This window comes from Miscanthus floridulus, unplaced genomic scaffold (genome assembly GCF_019320115.1).
Source record: "Miscanthus floridulus cultivar M001 unplaced genomic scaffold, ASM1932011v1 os_2245_1_2, whole genome shotgun sequence".
Taxonomy (NCBI): domain Eukaryota; kingdom Viridiplantae; phylum Streptophyta; class Magnoliopsida; order Poales; family Poaceae; genus Miscanthus; species Miscanthus floridulus.
This window is the reverse complement of record NW_027098183.1, coordinates 21,256-40,000: the sequence shown is the minus strand read 5'-3', so window position 1 is coordinate 40,000 and position 18,745 is coordinate 21,256. Positions and strand designations below refer to the sequence as shown.

The 18,745-nt window shown below is 43.5% G+C and overlaps 2 protein-coding genes and 1 pseudogene across 2 annotated transcripts; 2 read left to right on the top strand and 1 right to left on the bottom strand.

The window, feature by feature from the left end:
* Positions 1–367: 367 nt before the first annotated feature.
* On the top strand, positions 368–8,025 carry LOC136534751 (protein transport protein SEC23 D-like). Its single transcript, XM_066527128.1, has 14 exons — positions 368–752; positions 842–916; positions 1,531–1,584; positions 1,680–1,852; positions 1,975–2,161; positions 2,290–2,429; positions 2,501–2,655; positions 3,315–3,396; positions 3,485–3,600; positions 4,600–4,692; positions 5,086–5,209; positions 5,740–6,011; positions 7,183–7,394; positions 7,499–8,025. Exons 1-14 carry the CDS (start codon positions 419–421, stop codon positions 7,705–7,707), a joined length of 2,226 nt encoding a protein of 741 aa, XP_066383225.1. The 5' UTR covers positions 368–418; the 3' UTR covers positions 7,708–8,025.
* A 164-nt stretch (positions 8,026–8,189) lies between these two features.
* LOC136534753 (ABC transporter B family member 29, chloroplastic-like) lies at positions 8,190–14,146 on the bottom strand (annotated as a pseudogene).
* Positions 14,147–15,828: 1,682 nt separating this feature from the next.
* LOC136534749 (zinc finger BED domain-containing protein DAYSLEEPER-like) lies at positions 15,829–18,168 on the top strand. The gene has a single exon (XM_066527127.1). It carries the CDS (start codon positions 15,829–15,831, stop codon positions 18,166–18,168), a length of 2,340 nt encoding a protein of 779 aa, XP_066383224.1.
* The last annotated feature ends 577 nt before the right edge of the window (positions 18,169–18,745 follow it).

The following is an 18,745-nucleotide window of genomic DNA, read 5'->3' as shown; positions in this document are numbered from 1 at the left end:
ACAATAATCACACCTCTAAATCCTTACTAAGTTAGGGTAATAAATAAAAGAGCGTAAAATTTGCAAAGGCGTTCAAAGTATAGTTTCTTTTGCCATAGATACGATGATGCAAATCGGTTGGCTTCAAGTCAAAATTTCATAGTTGGCGCAGCGCCCATGTGATTAGAGATTCCTCAATCCCCACACCTTGATCAGGAAAAGTATCACATCGTTTGGTTCATTCCAGGCATCAAGATCACAAATCACAATAGAGGCTCCCGATCAGCTTCCGTGGTGTGTTTCATTTCCAGTCCAGCACACAAAGGCCCCTGCGGCCTGCCGGCTGCCCACTGGTTAAACCACACCAAAACACTCGCGAGCAGTGAGATCTCTCGTCACGTCGCCAGATCCAAGCCCCAACCAAATCCGCGCGGCGGCAATGGCGGTGCGCCCGAGCCTCGCCTGCTTCCCCTCCGACCCCGCGCTCCACGAGGCCTGCGGCATGCCGTGGGGCGTCGCCGTCACTCCGTTCTCTGCAACAGATGAGCGCGGCTCCAAGCCGGCCACCGGCGCCGAGGGCCACATCCTCCCCCGCTGCCAGTCCTGCTTTGCCTACTTCAGCTTGCTCTGCCAGCTCGACCGCTGGTCCTGGAACTGCGCTGTCTGCGGCGCGGAGAATGACCTCCCCGCCGACGCCGCCGCGCGCTACGCCCGCGACGGTGGCCACGACCCGCCCGAGATGCGCTCCGCGTTCGTCGACCTCCTCCTCCCGGGTACACGCTTCTCTCTCGCCGTTCTGATTGGATGCAGCGCGCTGTGGTACGGTGCGGTATTGCTGTAACGTGGTGGTGGAATTTTGCAGGGGAGGAGGGCGAGGCGGCAGCGGCAGCGGCGGCGGCTCCGACGCCCGTGTACGTGGCGGCGATCGACTTGTCCTGTAAGATCTTCAGTTCCTTCACAAGCTGTACACGTTTGACGCTAGCATAGCATTTTAGTGATCGGTACACGTGACTTTGTTCCTATAAAAAATATGGCAACGAACTGGTAATCATGCCTTGAATTTGGTACATTATGGTTCTTATATTGAGTGCCTGCAGAGGGTCGTCATAGATTGACACCCGCTGGTGCCTACTGCGCTCATGCCCTAAAAGGCTAAAACTTAGTCCAATGGGTGATAGAGTGATTGATATTGCCATGGGGGTGTGTAGTTGTTTGCTTTTATATAGTTGTAAAAGGGAAACAATGTTGCAGCATTATGATGATTGATGAACACAGTTTCAAATTCCCTTTGAATGATGAAATCCGTTTCCATTAACATAGTGCTTGACTTTTGGTGTTCCTAGCCAGTCAAATCTTTAGCCACAATTTGTTAGGCTTACAGCTTAAGCTATACTATCTTGTCTGATAAATGAATCATTAAGTTCTCCACAAACTTAAATTCAATAGTACATTCTGTGATTTTTTATCTATACCTTTTGTACTTTCTCTCTCCTCTCTCTTTTGGTGAAATTCAGCTGTTTCTGATGATTGTTTCTTCATATTGCATTTTAGCTTCAGAGGAGTTCTTGGAGCTAGTCAAAAGTGCTCTTCAAGCAGCTCTTGAAGGTGAGCTTAAGTCCTTGGAGCTAATCTTTTGTTGAAGCATAATACCTGGAGTTTTCATAAAGCTATATATAAACTAATCTTTTGTTTCCATGCAGCTCTTTCGCCAGGATCACTATTTGGACTTTTGACATTTAGCAGCAAAATAGGATTATATGATGTCCAAGGTCCAATACCTATTGTGAAGAATGTGTTTATCCCTCCTGATTCAGATGGTGCCTTACAAGTTGACCTTGAAGATATCATGCCCCTTTGCTCATTTTTGGCTCCTGTATGTAAATTGTGCTGTTAGTTACAGTTTTCTCCTTATTTGTATTTGGCTCTGGCTTTTTGGTCCCAGAATATTCATCTGACTTGTACTGTATTTGCTAATATCAAGTTACATCTTAACAGATTGATAGTTGCAAAGATCGCATTACTGAAGCACTTGAAACAATTAAACCAATGTCTTCCTGGGAAGTAGCTGCAAATGCGCACGAAGGACAGGATCATGTATTGCATCATGTACGTGGTTTTGGTGTAGCGTTGGATGTTCTTATCAACTATCTAAGTTCAGAATATGGAAATGCGTTCGAGCTTGGTATGTTAATGCCTTGAGCCTTTTACCACACTAATGTTTGTTATTTTGTTTCAAGACTGGGGTCTGTGGTACTTGACCTTCGTCTGCCCCTATAACTTGCCCTGATAATTTTCTTTTTTAAAAATCAGCTAGGATATTTGCATTTTTAAATGGTCCACCCAATTATGGGGCTGGGCAGCTGGATATAAGTGAGGACCAAAATGCTGGTAAAGCAAGGGGTGCTGATCATGTATTACTGCAGGAGCAGACAAGTTTCTATAAAAATCTGGTAATTTTGCACAGAGATTAGTCAATACACTATGAGAATATTTTAGAATATATCTGATTGGCATATCACAGGCTACTAGTGCTGTTCAAGCAGGTGTGTGCGTGGACCTTTTTGCAATTACAAATGAATACACTGACCTTACTTCCCTGAAAGTTCTGAGTGTTGAGAGTGGTGGATCACTGTTTCTGTATTCAAGTACAGATGAATCAACACTTCCGCAAGATATGTAAGTTTAGGTCTCCATCTTTATGTTTCTCATGTATTCAGCAGTTAGATCATGACTTAAAATTAAATTATATTTAGATGATTTATTGTTTCCTTTACCAGATTTATTGGGTAAATGCTTAGGCTATTCTTCTTTATACCAATAGTGGAGAGCTGTCCCTAATAATAGATTATCAAATTTTTATTATGTGGTCAATGTTTTAGTACTGGATTATGTTGAATTTGCTTAAACCCAAACAGCACGATGAAAATTAATGTTAGTTCTTGGTCGTGTGCTGCCTAGATGTCCATGCTATAAGATAGATACCAAAATGTATAAAACATGAATGCATTCTGCATATTCTTTATGTGCACTGGTTTTATATACTTGTAGTAGCATATAAGGTCTCATAACACTTTTGATTATGGAATGGCGAAACCAAGGTGATACAAAGTAAAGGCTAACAAATCCACACCCATAAACAAGATGGCATTAATAACTTGATGCTACCATGGATAGGGAATTCTTGATTCTTCTAGATCCTTGGATTTTGAAACAAGATAAAGAACAAATGATCTGCTGTATCATTAAAAAGAGTAAGTAGCTACAAAGCAGTAGTGCAGTGTACCTACAAAGCAGCAGTGCAGTACTCTGATTTTTTTTATCTGCCTTTTGTTCAGATACAAGATGTTGAGTCGTCCCTATGCTTTTGGATGCGTAATGCGATTGAGAACATCATCACAGTTCAAGATTGCTGATTCTGTAAATACTCTGAGGGATATGTGCATTACTTACATCAGCTTCTTCATATGTTGTGTCTGACATGTTTATTTTCTTTTATGTTCAACAGTATGGCCATTTCTTCCCAGATCCTCAGTACATGCATGTTCAACACATAAATTGTTGTGACTCTTTTGCTACATACAGTTACGACTTTGAGTTTGAAAAGGATTCACAATTTTCCAGGTAACAAACATTCTATTTCCAGGCTTTCCCATAATACATGCTTTCCATAAGTTAACCCTCATTTTTTCCCAACCATAAGTAATATGGGATTTGCCTTCTGTACTTTGACATATAGAAACTTATATTATTCTGCATCCTTGGTCGTTAGTAGTAATTAGTTGCGCAAAATTGTTTCTAGGTTGTTGTATAAGAAAATCAGATTTTCCCCTACTAGCTGGAATGACCTAGAAGGCTAGGACTGCCAGTGGGTATAAGCCTTCTTTATTGAAGTCCTAATTGATTTCATATGTCAAGCCTCTGTTGAGGCTATCAGTGAGTTGAGTTTAGATCAAAATAACATGTTTATTTGTGCCTGGCCAAGATGGTAAAGTGGAAGCCGATTTCTTGTCACCATAATGATCAAATCAATAAGAAATTTTGGAATACATTGACATGTCACACCTTCTCCATATGTCCCACATATTATACTCATAATTTCTTCCATAGTTTTTGTATATCTTTCTTTTGTATGGAATATTTCACCACTAATCAAAGGACAAGAAGCCTATAATTTATCTAAGGCAAATAGAGAATTCCAATATTAATTAGTGGAAATGAGAATATGATAACCTTTTAATTGATGTTCCAACATCATCCTGACATTTGGGATCTAAAATGAGTCTGTACAATGATGAAAGACAGCATAACTGGATATTTCCTACGAGGGCCTAAGTAGTATGCTATGCATATACATCTTAGTGTCTTACAAAAATGAAACAAAGTTGTCTAAGAAACATGTTGCAATGGTTAATTGCAATTACTATTAATTGTATTAGAAACAAATTTGAACAGCTAATATGTAAAAAGTAAACAACCCGCTGTGCAACTGTATGGCTACTAGCCCATTACATCAGTCACACAAGATAACTGTAAATCTTCAACTAAATAGTTTGAACTGTTCTGTAAATGCACAATTTATCTTCTAAATTCTTATGGCGCCATTTTTTTTTGTGCCTGCAGGAAGTCAAGGCCTCCTATTATTCAAATTGCATTTAAGTACACAGTGCTTGTGCACAATGGTGATACATCAGATTTTCCAAATTCTGGGAGCAGGTACATTTGTTTACAGCTTGTGATCAGTCATTCAAGTAGTGCGTTACTGTTTTCAAGTCCAATGTTCAAGTAGTGTGCTCATATTTCTGTGCAATCTCTATATGTATCATTTATGGTTTTAGTCATTTTAGTGTCAATATTACTATTCTGAAATATTCTCAAATCTCAATCTTAATTGACACCCTGCTGTATGTTTCTTATGTGCGAGATGTCCATCTTTCAGTGTAGATAATATAAACAAAGTAAACTTTGTGCGCTTCTGTAATGTTTAGTATGCAACTTGCTTGTTAGGCATTTTCTGATTGGTAGCTTGAGTTTTGATATTCTAGCAGAAATTTCTATACACAAATGTAGGGTGATGATATATTTTGTAACGTAATGTACCTTTGCCAGATCTAAATACTTGTTGGAGAGGAGGCTAAGAGTGCGGACTATCCAGTACAACACAACTGCTAATATCTGGGACCTTTACGATTTTGTTGATCCAGATGTTGTTTTGACAATACTAGTACACCAGGTAGAATCTTTATCAATATTTTGTTGATCGAGCACAAGTCTGATTCGTTGTTTGTTGTAAGCACATGATTTTGGTTATTGTCAAAGCAGTGACTGTTGTCCCCTTACTACAACTTTGCTACAATTACAATCGGTAACCAAGTGGTACAGTGAATTTCTTCAGTCCAGCAAATGTTGAATTCCCCTATTTGAAAAATGCATTGTCCGATTTTGTGTTAAGATGCAAGAAGAGATCAGTGTTGGACTGTCATGGTAAAGACTAAATAGTGTAACCATAATTTAGAACAAGAAATTCTATCATGGTTTAAACTCAACATCTCATTTACCAATGCACAATCCTAAGGGGACATACTGTATGTGACTGCCTGATTTCACTTTGCATTCTGAACATATATATGCCCTTGCCAATACAAATTCCAGCTTGCTGACCAAAGTACAAAACAAAAAAGAGAAATGTGTTAATGATTGCCATGCCTATCTGTTTCACAGAAGGTCATTCAATTTCAGATTTAAACAGAGTTCCATTTTCAGGTTATTTTGGCTTCTTTAAGTGATGAGCTGGAAACAAGGCTGTGGCTCCAAGATTGGTTGGTGGTTGTCATTGCTCAGTACAACAAAGCATACAAGAACGTCACATCTGGAGGTGGTACTGAGACATATAATATTGATGTTAATTTCTCGCACTGCTCACAACTGCAGCCTCTGTCACGGTTTGTGTTTGCTATTCTATTAAGCCCCCTGCTTCAAGTCAGCAGTGAAGGCATTCATCCAGATTATGTGACATATTTGCAATGCCTCTTGAGGTAATGTCTCTTCTTCTGTAATGAATCCTAGTTCATTAGGTGTAAACACTTCCGAGAGGATAGCCAGGCGTAGTCAACTACTAGGGGAGTCATTAGACTATAGATTGGAAAGTCTTAAAATTGATTCTTTATCACTTTATTGATTCCAAAGGGCTAGCAAGGGGCCATATATAAACCTTAGCCACCTGACTAACTGTAAGAGCATCTCCAAGAGACTCTATTTCCTTTCTAAATGCTAGGAATAGAGATTTTGGTGAAAAACTATCCTCCAACAGCTTCTCTAAATGGTTATCCAAATATAGCCATTTTCTATTCCGTATTTTCGTTAGCAAAAAATAGAAGACAAGAATGGCTCTCTAGACTGCGCACGAGAAAGCGATTTTTATGCAAATGACTCTCCAAATGATGATTTAGAGAGTGAGATTTAGAGAGGCTCTTGGAGATGCTCTAAGTCTGTAACAACTTGACTAGCAAACTCTAGATAACATGAGAGCCTAACAAACAATAGATATCCTAACTAATCTGTCTTAACCTGACTAATCTCATGCTGAAGTACCGAGGTACTATTCGTGTGCCTTAATAGCAACTCTGGCATACCGTTAGCTTGTTATAGAACTTAGCACTAGCTAGGGAAAAATACAAATTTATGTAGTTTGTTGAGCTTAAAGATGAGAGCTTGTAACGTTTCTAAGAAGAACAAGGATTTTGAGCCCATGATCTGATCCCTCCTGTGGGCTGCATTTAAAAAAAATATTGAGATTTCTTGTTTTATTTTCTTATTATCGAGCTATGGAAGTATGGTTTTACATATTTCAATTTGGATGACTGTTGTACGGAGTATCAAACACAGTAGTAAATGTGGAGGCACATTATATGGGTGATGCATGTAAGCTTGAATATGATGCAACCACAGGCATGAAGCTTGTATTATGTCGTGGGTGGTAGTTGAACCAAAGTGTAAATACATTATAATTTACGTGGATCATAGTTACTGATCTCCTACTTATCTGACTAGTCAATTCAAATTTAAGTGTTGGTTTTCTACTTTCTGATATTTTTCCCATCTCATCTTACTTTTGGTAGTTCAATTTGTGGTGGTTAGTCTGGGAACATCTAAACTTGATTTCAATCGACATTGGATCAATATTGTTTACATCTATTTTATGGGCAGTGCACTGGAGCCAGCTTCGCTTCGGCAGGCTATTTGGCCTACGTTGATTTCGTACTCCTCCCCCGATGTAGAAGCAGAAGTACATCAATCACTAAGCCGGACCGTGTTCACCAGTGAGAGGCCAATATTTCTTCTTGATGCATACAAAGACCTTCTGGTGTATTACTCACCTACAGCTAGTAGCGAAATCCCTTTTCCTCCTCCACGTGATTGTGAGAATAATATTTTTCTTTCATTCATCATGCACTCTCACCAAGTTATTATCCTACCAATGTGCGCCTCCTCTCCTGTCCTAACAATGAAATGATGTTGGCAGGTCTACTGAGATCAACAGTCGATAGACTAAAACAAGAAAGGAATATAACACCCAAACTGGTTTTCATTCATGGAGCACATGATGACACTACAGAATTCGAGAAATACCTTGTTGAGGATCAGAATTTGGATGGCTCATTATCTAGCTCCACTAGTTTCAGCTCATTCCTTGATGACATTAGAAGTAAAGTGTCTGAGCATAGCATTTGAGGACCAATGTCACCGATCGATTGCTGAACTGTGATACGGGTGATGACCACCCATGCAACCCAGAAGTACTGTCATGAATAGAAAGAGTCAAAGAGCTGGTGCTATAGTGCTTTGCTGGTTTACCGGCAGACGATTTTGTATCTATGCTGTGTGTTTGATGGATGCTGCTTGCCACTTTTTACCGACAGCTAGATGAATTTTAAAGCCTTCCTCACTACAATAGTGTGTTTGATGGATGCTGCTCGCCATTTTTTTACCGACAGAGAGATGAATTTTAAAGCCTTCCTCGCTACAATACCATATGAGCTGATCGAGTGCGATATATGTTTGTTGATTGCCTGTTGCTAAAATGCGCATTTGCTATATCCATTGCTGAAATACTCGCTATATTTCTAGATTGCTCTATAGTTCGAACACGTTTGATATCATTCACTTACTGTTTTTTCCTCAAAGATTATTAGATTGCTTACGTTGCTTCTGTCGCTACCTCAGTTACACGTTTGCTACCTGATGATTCTGAAACGAACCAATCTAGATTTTATACTAGTGGCAGCATAAAACATGAAAAAAAAATCGGCAGGATGCCTGAAGGCATATATACAGCTCAACTACTGCATCCTGCATGTATACAAGGGGAAAGGGGAAATTATAAGGAAGTTGTGCTTTTCAAAATTGTTTGAACCCTATAGCTTGATTTGATATTTTTGTTGAGGAGGATCTTGCAGCAGGTAGGAGGCAATGCCGCTGGGGCAGCCTGCTATTCTCTCCAGCAGATGACCTTCGATAATGTTGACAGATTTGTTGCTGTTGGGATGAAAAGATTCCAAGAAGCCAAAGTTCTGAGCAGGGCTCAGGAAAGAGAGGTGATTCTATGAATCGTTTTCTCCATGGTGAATGCCATGCACATATCTTCGTGAGAGAATTGCCCATGCCAAGTCTCACCCTAATTTGGACTCCTGATCTTTGGTGAGCTGAAGTGACCATCTTGAGACAAAAATGCCGGTTTTGACATCTCGCGCAATTCACCACGCTCTAGTGAAATAATCCTGTCAGCCATTAGGACCATTTCCTGTCGATGAGCAATGATGATAACCTGTATTCAATCACAGCAAGGGAAGAAGTTACTTAGCAATATATTGATATTGGAAAGCACACCAATGCAGGAATGGCCACACAAAAACTTACTGTGACTGAGTGTTTTGTGATTAGATTACTAAGTGCTTCTTTCAGTAGCAGCTCAGATCTCTTATCCAAAGCAGAAGTTGCTTCATCCATTATCAATATGGAAGAATTCTGTTAGATTGCCCTGGCAATAGACAACCTGCGGATAAAAACACACTGTACAAATTAAACGGATCTGCTCCGGTACAAAAGAGGCTACTGGATAGTATGTGGTCAACAGGTTTCACTAGTTTAGCTTGTGATACAAGGTAGTCTGAAAACTGGAAAGCGAGCATTTACCTTTGCTTCTGTCCACCGCTCAAACTAGAACCTCTCTGTCCCATATTTGAATCGTATCCTTCTGGCAACATCTTAATGAACTCCTCAGCATTGGCAATCTTAGCAGCGTACTCAACCCTGTTCATGTTAATATCTCCCACAGGGTCTCTATAAGCAATGTTTTCAGCAATTGTCCCAGAAAATAGCATCTATGAAATAAACAAGAAATGAATAATGCAGGAACACGATGATAATGAAAAACACAACCCTACACGCAAAACATAAAGATACTTAGAATTGTATCTTGTGTTGATGATTGAGCACTACTGAACTAGTTTTTAATTAGAAGTGCATATGAAAGGTTAACAAAAATATCATTTCAAACACCGAGAATGTGATGCGGCAGAACAACAATCACCAAAATGGAGAACTAAAGAGTTCCATACTTGAACATACAATTTTGATCAAGAACTTGAACCACTTAGTATAATAGATTTATCCATCAGTTGACATGAAAATATGACTTGCTTTCTATCTCTGCTATTCACATGATACAATGATCTAACCACAGGACAATACTGTTTCACAAATAGAAAACAAACTATAAAATCTTTAAAATAAGATTTACATTCTATTTGCCACGTATCTCTGCATTTACAAAGGATCTAATCTGTGAAGATAACAGCATTTGAGGAGACAACAATAGAAGGGGAGATCATGTATGCACCAGACTTACAGTGTCCTGTGAAACAAAAGCAATATGTGTTCTCAAGCATTGCAATTGAATGTCCTGAATATCATGGTTGTCCAGAAGTATATACCCTACAAGGAAACAGAATTAAATCCATGTTATAAGAAACTGTACAGTTTAAATGACCAAGAAAAGGAAATGTGAGATCTTGAGGTTAAGGCAAAAGGCGAAGACATATACAAGGATTTATACAAAATCTGCTCAGTATTTTACTGCTGTTTAGTTCAATACCTTTTTGTGGATGATAAAGACGGAGGAGTAATTTGGCAAGAGTAGTTTTGCCTCCACCAGAAGGTCCAATAAAAGCAATTATTTCTCCCGGTCTAATATGAAGATTCACACCATCTGCCACTGGAGGCATGCCATCATTATATCTAAATGCAACATCATGGAACTTAATGTCCCCATTAACACTTTGTAAATGAATTGCCCTTGGCTTATCAGTCACCTAGAAACACAAAGAAGGAAGTGACTCATCACTGGAGAGAAACAACAACAATGTACTACATTTTCTTGGTTAAATCAAAACTAAGCACATTCTGCACAAAATGATATTTTCTCGAAAAATGAAATTTCGAATTAATTTAATCAAACCCCAGTACATTTCTTTGTTCCTTCAAGCAGCGTCTCCACCGGCAAAGAATAACTAACGGAAACTCGATCAGCTTATACAAAATAAAATAGTTAAATAGGTATGCTGCAGATCTCCCAGGAAAAAGTAATCAAGGTTATCGACAAAATTTGTCATGGGTTCTTATGGAAGGGAAAGGACCGGCCGCTCGCGGCTATTGTTTAATTGTCTCACCAAAAGTTTGTCTTAAAAAAACACAGCCAGACAAACCGTGGGTGGAATTTGAGCTGCTGATCTATGCAAATGTTAAGGCGCCATTTTCAATGTTGACGGTTTCCCCGGTGGGCAATGGCAACAATTCATTTTGGTTGGATAGATGGTTATAGGAGCAGACAATTTTTGAGCTTGCCTTTCATCCAGTAGCCCTTGTTGCTAAACGAATAATCTACAAGCACCCTCTGCCAAGGATATACGTGGAACACCTTATGTCATTGCTTCGGGAATATCTAGACATTTCGGATATCGTGTCTGAGTTGATATCAACGGCGCTAGAACTTCTCTAAGTCAGGTGTTTATTCGGCAAAATCTGCATACAACACATTCTTCTATGGATCCATTAGTTTTTGAGCTTTTGAAATATAAATTATAAACTTGGGCTCCGATCAAATGCAAATTGTTTCTCAGGCTGATTGCCATAACCACTATTGAACAGCTGATTGTTTAGCTTGAAGATGCCTTATCACCTGGAGACATACTCGCTTTGTGACCAAACTAATGAGTCTACCAATCACCGCTTAACCACCCATGTATTTGCTAGGAAAGTGTGTTTTGTTAACAAAACTCTTGTATCCCCACTTCAGGGAGACACCAACCAGTGTTCAAATCCTTGTGGCAGAAAAAAAAAAACCTCGCTGACAACCCAACAAAAATAGTGGCAGGTGCTGGCCTATGGTGACGTCTGCTTGTGGTTTGGATCGGGACCAGTTGCAGTGTGATATGCCCTATAGGGTGAAGCTGGGGTTCGGGGGTTTCTCAGCCGGTATGGTTGAGAGTTTGTTCTTAACATAATAACGCGGGGGAGGTCTTTCTGCTACCAGCCAAGTTTTTTTTTAATTTATAATTTTATTTGCTAAGCAGGTTTGTGCTCTATTCAGGAGATTTGTCCTCCAGATGTATTACTACTATGAACTGATTTTGTTGTTGGTTCTTTCATGTTTGTGGCATGTGAATATGAACTTTATACAAGTGGGTGTGCGCAAGTGTGCGGGTGTAATGAATCATTTTCTCTATTTGAATGCACCTCTCCTGCGTGTTCAAGATTTTTTTAATGAAAATATTAATATACTTTTGGATAGTATAGGTTACCGAATACCCTTCTTATAATATAATGTAAAAGGAAAAATGAATCGATAAGAAACAAGAGATAGTGAGTACCTCAGGGTTCAACCTCATAAGATCAAATATGCGTTCTAATGCTGGTTGTCCTTGCTTATATTCATTGTATGCCTTCCCTGCATCCTATGCATTTGAACAAGCTGCAATTAGAACTAAATCAAGATCATGCTTAATACAAAAGAAGTGGCACATGCCTACCTGCAAGAAAATAACAGGAACAAAGGTAAATATACTATCACATATTCTATATAATTTTGAAAAGTTTTATTGAACAAAATAACCATCTCTTCAGCTTCCAATGCAAACACCCTTTGATTATTCCTATTCATGAGACAGTCTTCAGGGGAAGATGCTCAATGCTCCCATGGGATGGAGAAAGGAAATTTGTAATTATTCAGGACACCAAATTGCATGAACATTATCAGTACGCAAAGCGTACTTCAAATTTAATAATTTATTTTTACAATCCAGGCAATTATCTTATTGGCATAATTGCAAATGCTTATCCGTATTGTTTTAAAATAGCTAGTGTAAATGCGTAACTTCTCTTACGTTAAAAAAGTGTGTAACTTCTCAAACAAGAAAAAATAAGGTGAGAAAGCAACATACACAATAGCAAACTAATTAATGTAAATGTTCAATTGACCTGAATAGGCTCCACAACAAGAGCAAGTGCTGTCAGGAAAGACAGAAACTCTTCAGCATCAAAGGATGAGCCCGAAACAACTATTGACCCAGCACAGAGCATAAGCAGGCCCCCAATGTATGTTGCTCGAACAGCTTGAGGTATGAGAGTCTTCATTTTCTTCTTACTCAAATTATTCTTTAGATCAGCACGAGCTAACTTTTTGAATCTCATGATCTCCTTAAGTTCCCCATTGTTTGCCTTCACAGTGAGCATAGACGGAAGTACCTACAAAGGAAATTCGTAAAGATGTAAATAGAAGTCCCTGCGCAGCCGTTGATTATTTTTCATATGCAAGTGAATAATTAATTACGACTAAACCAGACATCGTTGAGATATGCTGTGAGCATGGCGAGGCTAAGATGCGCCTCCTTGGATATTTGAAGTCTTTTACCAAGATTGACTATGACAAAGCACATGCATGGAATTACCTGTTTATACAATGGAAATTAAAGTATTAAACAATGCAAACAGAAGTGATTATGAAACAACAATATGAACTGTGAACTTGGCTACCGTTGCTACAAGCAATGAGAGCATGGGATTGATTGTCACCATCTGAATGGCCATCGTTATCAACTGCAAGCTTGTCGGCACAGTCGTCTGTGTCAAATTAGTAGTCAGAATCCATGTATGTGCAAAGTATCATGCATTGGCCCGAAACTACCAGAAAGTTCAAATTTTGAATCTGAAGACTACCAAATCAACAATTAAACTAACGGCTATGCAGGCATTTCCTCAAACAGCTAACCTACATTCCATAAAACTAGCAAACATAGCAACCTGCACATCTAAGCAGGCATTTCTACGAAGGTTTGTTCCTCACTGAAGCGAGTGCGAGTCGATCGGCAACAGATATAAAAGTTAGGATGAATGCAAGGCTCCAGGAACCTCACGTTGAGCACGGAGAACACGGCGTCCGCCCCATCGTCCGCCTCGTCGGTGATCCGGTGCGCGATGTCGCCCGCAGCCACCCCTCCCCTGCCCTCGAAGAACGCGAGGTCGCGCTCTAGGAGGCGCTCGAAGGCGCGCTCCCGTAGCCGCCCCGCCGCCCCGCCGCCCGCAGCGCCGCCTCCCAGAGGAACGCCTGTTGCGCGTACACGGCAGCGGCGCGCGCCGATGCAAACGCAGCGAGGGCGACGCCGCCCCTGGCCGCCACCTCAACAGCCGCGCCCCCTCCCGCGCCGCAGCCGGCGAGCGCGCGCGGGAGGCGCCCCGCGGCGGGCACTGCCCGGGAGAGGCAGTATACGGCGACGGCGGCGCACGCCCAACCCTTCGCGACGGTCTCCCACTCGGCGGAAATGTAGGGGAAGACATCGGCCAGAGGATAAGGCGGCGGCTCCGGCTTCGCGCCACTGGCGGTGGCGCGAACACGGACACTGAAACGGAAGGCGCACGCCGCTGCCGGTGTCGGGATCAGAGCCCGCCTCCGTGCATGAGCCACGCCACCGTGGGTCCGCGGCGAGAGGTACGGGTTTGAGGTTAGAGTTCGGGAGAGAGGCGGAACCACGGCCATGGCGTCTGAAGTGGCATACGATGCGAAGGTGCGGGAAAAAGATGCGACGTCGCCGGCATCGGGGCAGAAAGTTGAACCGCTCACGCGCCACGTCACCAACGTCTGCGCCTGATGGCCCGGCTCTCTCTAAATCACTTATCATTTTTCCGCTATTCAAAGTTATCCTTTTTTTTACTACTCTTTATCTTTATTTTCGAGAGTGATAATGCGTAGGAGCGGGCGTCCGTCTACCCCGGACGTCGCTTTCAGGCCTGCACGGCCCAACAGACCTGCTTCCTTGCGTCATCTTTCATTCCCGTGCTCACCCATTCGCGTGCAGCTGCGCGGCTGCTGCCGCCTTCTCCGCCGTGCACCACCGCGCGGTTCCCCAATCCAGCGCCGCACGCCCCTCCGTCGCCGCGCGCGCTCTAGCTTGCTGCGCATTGCGCGCCCCGCTGTTGTGCGCCGTGTCCCGTCCCCCACCCGCGTCCCACCAAATTTGGCCAGCGAGCTCGAGCAAGCTGTTGGCGCGCGGCCGGCGGGCTCAAGCAAGCTGCTGACCCTCCCCAATCCCTGTCGGTGGCTATATCTGGGCACAAAGCCCGAGCCCGTGAGCCCGGCACGGAGCCCGCTATTTAGGCCCGGCCCTAGCCTGGCCCGGCCCGAAGGTCAATGGGCCCTGGCTGGCACGGCACGGGGTGCAGGCCGTGCTTGGGCCGAACCTTCGGCCCACAGGCCGGCACGGCACGGCCCGCAAGCAGGCAAGCAGGCCGGCCCCCTCCCCACCGGCCCACCCCTCCTGGCCTCCTCGGCTCCTCGCCTCCTCCCCGGCTCCCCATATAACCGAGACCCCCCCCCCTCCCCCGGCCGGCCCCTAACCCTAACCCCATTCGCCTCGCCTCCTCCCCGCAGCCGCACGCCCGCACTCGACAGTCGACACCCTAACCCTAATCCCATTCGCCTCCCAACCGCAGCCGCACTCGACACCCGCTCGGTCCATCTTCGCCTCCTCGTCGATCCATCTTCGTCGCCGCCTCGCCGGTGCGACCGTCGTCCTTGGATCCGGTGATATCGCCGCCGGCCGCCGCTCCATCACCCTAACCCTAACCCCATTCGCCTCGCCTCCCAACCGCAAGCCGCAGCCGCACTCGACACCCTAACCCTAATCCCATTCGCCTCCCAACCGCAGCCGCACTCGACACCCGCTCGGTCCATCTTCGCCTCCTCTCGTCGATCCATCTTCGTCGCCGGTGCGACCGTCTTCCTTGGATCCGGTGATATCGCCGCCGCTCCATCACCTCTCCGGCTCTCCCTGAGTTCCCTGCTCCCTCAGTCCCTCTCCGTCTTCCTTTTTACTCCTTCTCCTCTGTTTGTCGATGAACATGTGAGTCCGCCTCCCCGTCTCTCTTCCACCGTCGCTCGCCGTCCTTCTTAATCCCGTCTTGCCCTTGTGTGGCCCTCGTCTTCTCCGGCGCCGGGCTCCGGTTGCTCAGGCAAGTCCATCCCCATTCGTAACCCTAACCCTAGCCCCTAGATCTATACGTTTCTCAGTGTTTTGATTCTGTTTTTGGGATCATTTTCTCATCCGGCTCCGGTTGCGCAGGCAAGTCCATCCCCATTCGTAACCCTAACCCTAGCCCCTAGATCTATACGTTTCTCAGTGTGTTGATTCTGTTTTTGGGATCATTTTCTCATCCTTTTTTTCTTTGCGTGTTCTTTTTCTTTGCAGGTCTGCTGCCGATGCCTCGTCGTCAACTAGCCTTGGCGTAGACGGACGACGGGCAATGGCACCGCGGCCAAGCCGTAGCCGCGCACCGTTGAGGAACGGTGCTGGAGTTCAGCCGTCCGCGGCCGAGGGCCCCATGGCGTGTGACTCGCAGGGCGACGGTGCCATGTTCCCTGTGACTGGCGACGATGACTTGGTCGCGGCTGGGCTGTCCCCGGAGCACGACGACGACGGCCGTGACCCCTTTGCGGTGTTTGATGACGCCACCCACGGGACACAGCCGGCGATCGACGTCGATGCCGTCGATGCAGGGGCAACGGGGACAGGGACGGTGGACTCCAACACCCACTCCAACTACACTGGTGTTAATGGTAATGCTGATGGTAATGGTACTCGTACTCCTTCCTCTGGTGCTGTTTCTGGACTTGGTAAGCGCAAGTCTCAGTGCTGGGGTGACTTTGAGGAGGTTTATGAGAAGATTAATGGTGTCGATGTGCGTGTTAGAGCTATATGTAAGATGTGTAGAACTGTGTTGAGTGCTAGATCTACTGCTGGTACTGGTCACATTCTTAGGCACCAAAAATCTTGCAAACAGAAACTTGATAATGCTTCTAGGGTTCAGTCTCGACTAGCTTTTAATGCTGATGGGTCTTTGCATAATTGGAACTATGATCCTGCTGTTGCTAGAACTGAACTGTGTAGATTGATTGCTAGGCTTGATCTTCCTCTTGGTTTTGGTGACACTGATGCATTTGAGGAATATATTAAAAATTCTCATAACCCAAGATTTGTTAGATCATCTAGAAGAACCACCACTAGAGATCTGGATAAGTTATTTGCTGAACGTCGTGCTATGATTAGGAACTGTGTGCATGCTTCTGCATCTGTTGCTTTGACTTCTGACATATGGTCTGGTAATGCTAAAGAGGATTACATATCTGTTGTTGCTCACTATGTGAATGCTGATTGGGAATTGCAAAAGAAGATTGTTGGTCTTAGGTTGATTCAAGTTAAGCATTCTGGTGAAAACATTTCTGCTTCCATTGCATCTGTTGTTGAGGAGTATGGCTTGGTTGATAAAATCTTTTCTATCACTTTAGATAATGCATCTTCTAATGCTAAGGCTATGGAAACTTTGACACCCATGTTTGCTGGTTATCTTGGTTGTGATCCTGCACCTGATGATCCTGCACCTGGTTACAGTCTTGTGCATCAACGCTGTGCTTGTCACATTATTAATCTGATAGTCAAATCTGGACTAAAAAGAATCAAACCTTATATAGAGGATTTTAGAACTGCAATTAATTTCTTGAACTCCTCTAATCAAAGAATTGCTATGTTTAGAAACTACTGTGAAGCTAAAGGTATGAGACCTAGAAAATTTGGCTTAGACATGGATGTTAGATGGAATGCTACTTATCTCATGCTAAAACACTTGGTTCCTTACAGTGAAGTATTTTCTGTGTTCATAAATTCAAATTATGGTTCTGCACTGTTGTCTCCAGCCCATTGGCACGTGGCTGGGAAAATATTGGAGTTCCTGGAAGTATTTTATGACTCTACTGTTACACTGTCTGGTGTTTATTATCCTACCAGTCCTCTTGTGCTGCACCATGTTCTGGAGATTGGAACTCATTTGCATGCATGTGAAAGAGATGTTAATCTTAGACCCTTTGTGTACCCTATGCAGCATAAATTTCTCAAGTATTGGAAGGACATTCCTCTCTTATACTCATTTGCATTCATTCTTGACCCTAGAGCTAAGCTGAGAGGTATGCAAAGGGTCCTCCATTTACTTACTGAATATACTGGTACTGATTACACTACTTACTATGCTGATTTGAAAACTGAGTTGCATAAAATGTTTGAGAAATATTTGAGAAAGTTTGGTGCAACCAGGTCACAAAGGGTTGCTGGTCCTACCCCACCCACTGGTAAGAGAAAACAGGCTTGGGGGGTAATTTTTGGAGGATCAGGTCTGCCTGGTCCTTCCAGTGGCACTGCCTGTTCTTCTTCTCACTCTACTGCTTCTGAACTTTCAAGCTATTTGGACAGCGACTGCATAACTGCTTATGAGGATGGTTTTGACATTCTTCTGTGGTGGAAGGACCACAAACTAACCTATCCTATCCTGGCTATTATGGCCAGAGATATCATGTCAGTTCCTGTTTCCACTTGTTCTTCAGAGTCTTGTTTCAGCTTAGCAGGGAGGATCCTAGAAGAACGGCGCCGGAGCTTGAAACCAGAACATGTTGAGATGCTGACCTTGTTGAAGGACTGGGAGCTAGGAGAGAAGAGGGAACAACATGAAGCTGCTGATACCAAGGAAATTGAAGATGCATTCGAGAATCTGTTCCTGGATGAACCAGAAGGTGAAGATGATGGATTTGGTGGCTGACAGTGGCATTGGTTGGCTGGGAGTGTTGGAGTACTTTTGTGTGAGTTGAGAGTGGATGTGTCCCTCACTCACTTAGTCACTTGTTTAGTTTTCATTTGAACCTTTGAACAATGGTCTGTAATAACTATGTAAGATTAAGACATTTGGAGCTGGCTGCACTCTTTTTTCCTGCCTAGGGTTTCTCACAAGGGTGAGTTTTACCTAGGTAGGTTTTTAATGAGGCAGCATTGCACAAAACAGCTCTTTTTGATATCGTGCCGTGCCGGCCCGTGACATTTCTGCTTCCATTGCATCTGTTGTTGAGGAGTATGGCTTGGTTGATAAAATCTTTTTGATATATTGCTTCCATTGCATCTTTTTGATATATTGCACAAAACGGGCTGTGGGCTGGCACGGCCTGTTATTTTTGCCGTGCCTCACGGGCTAGCACGGCACGAAAAATGGCCCACAGGCCCGTGCCTGGGCCGAAGGCCAGGCCCGCAGGCCGATGAGGCACGGCCCGCAGGGCACGGCGTGCCTCGTTGGCCCGATAGCCATCGTGCCGTGCCGGCCCGTGACCGTGCCGTGCCGGGCCGGG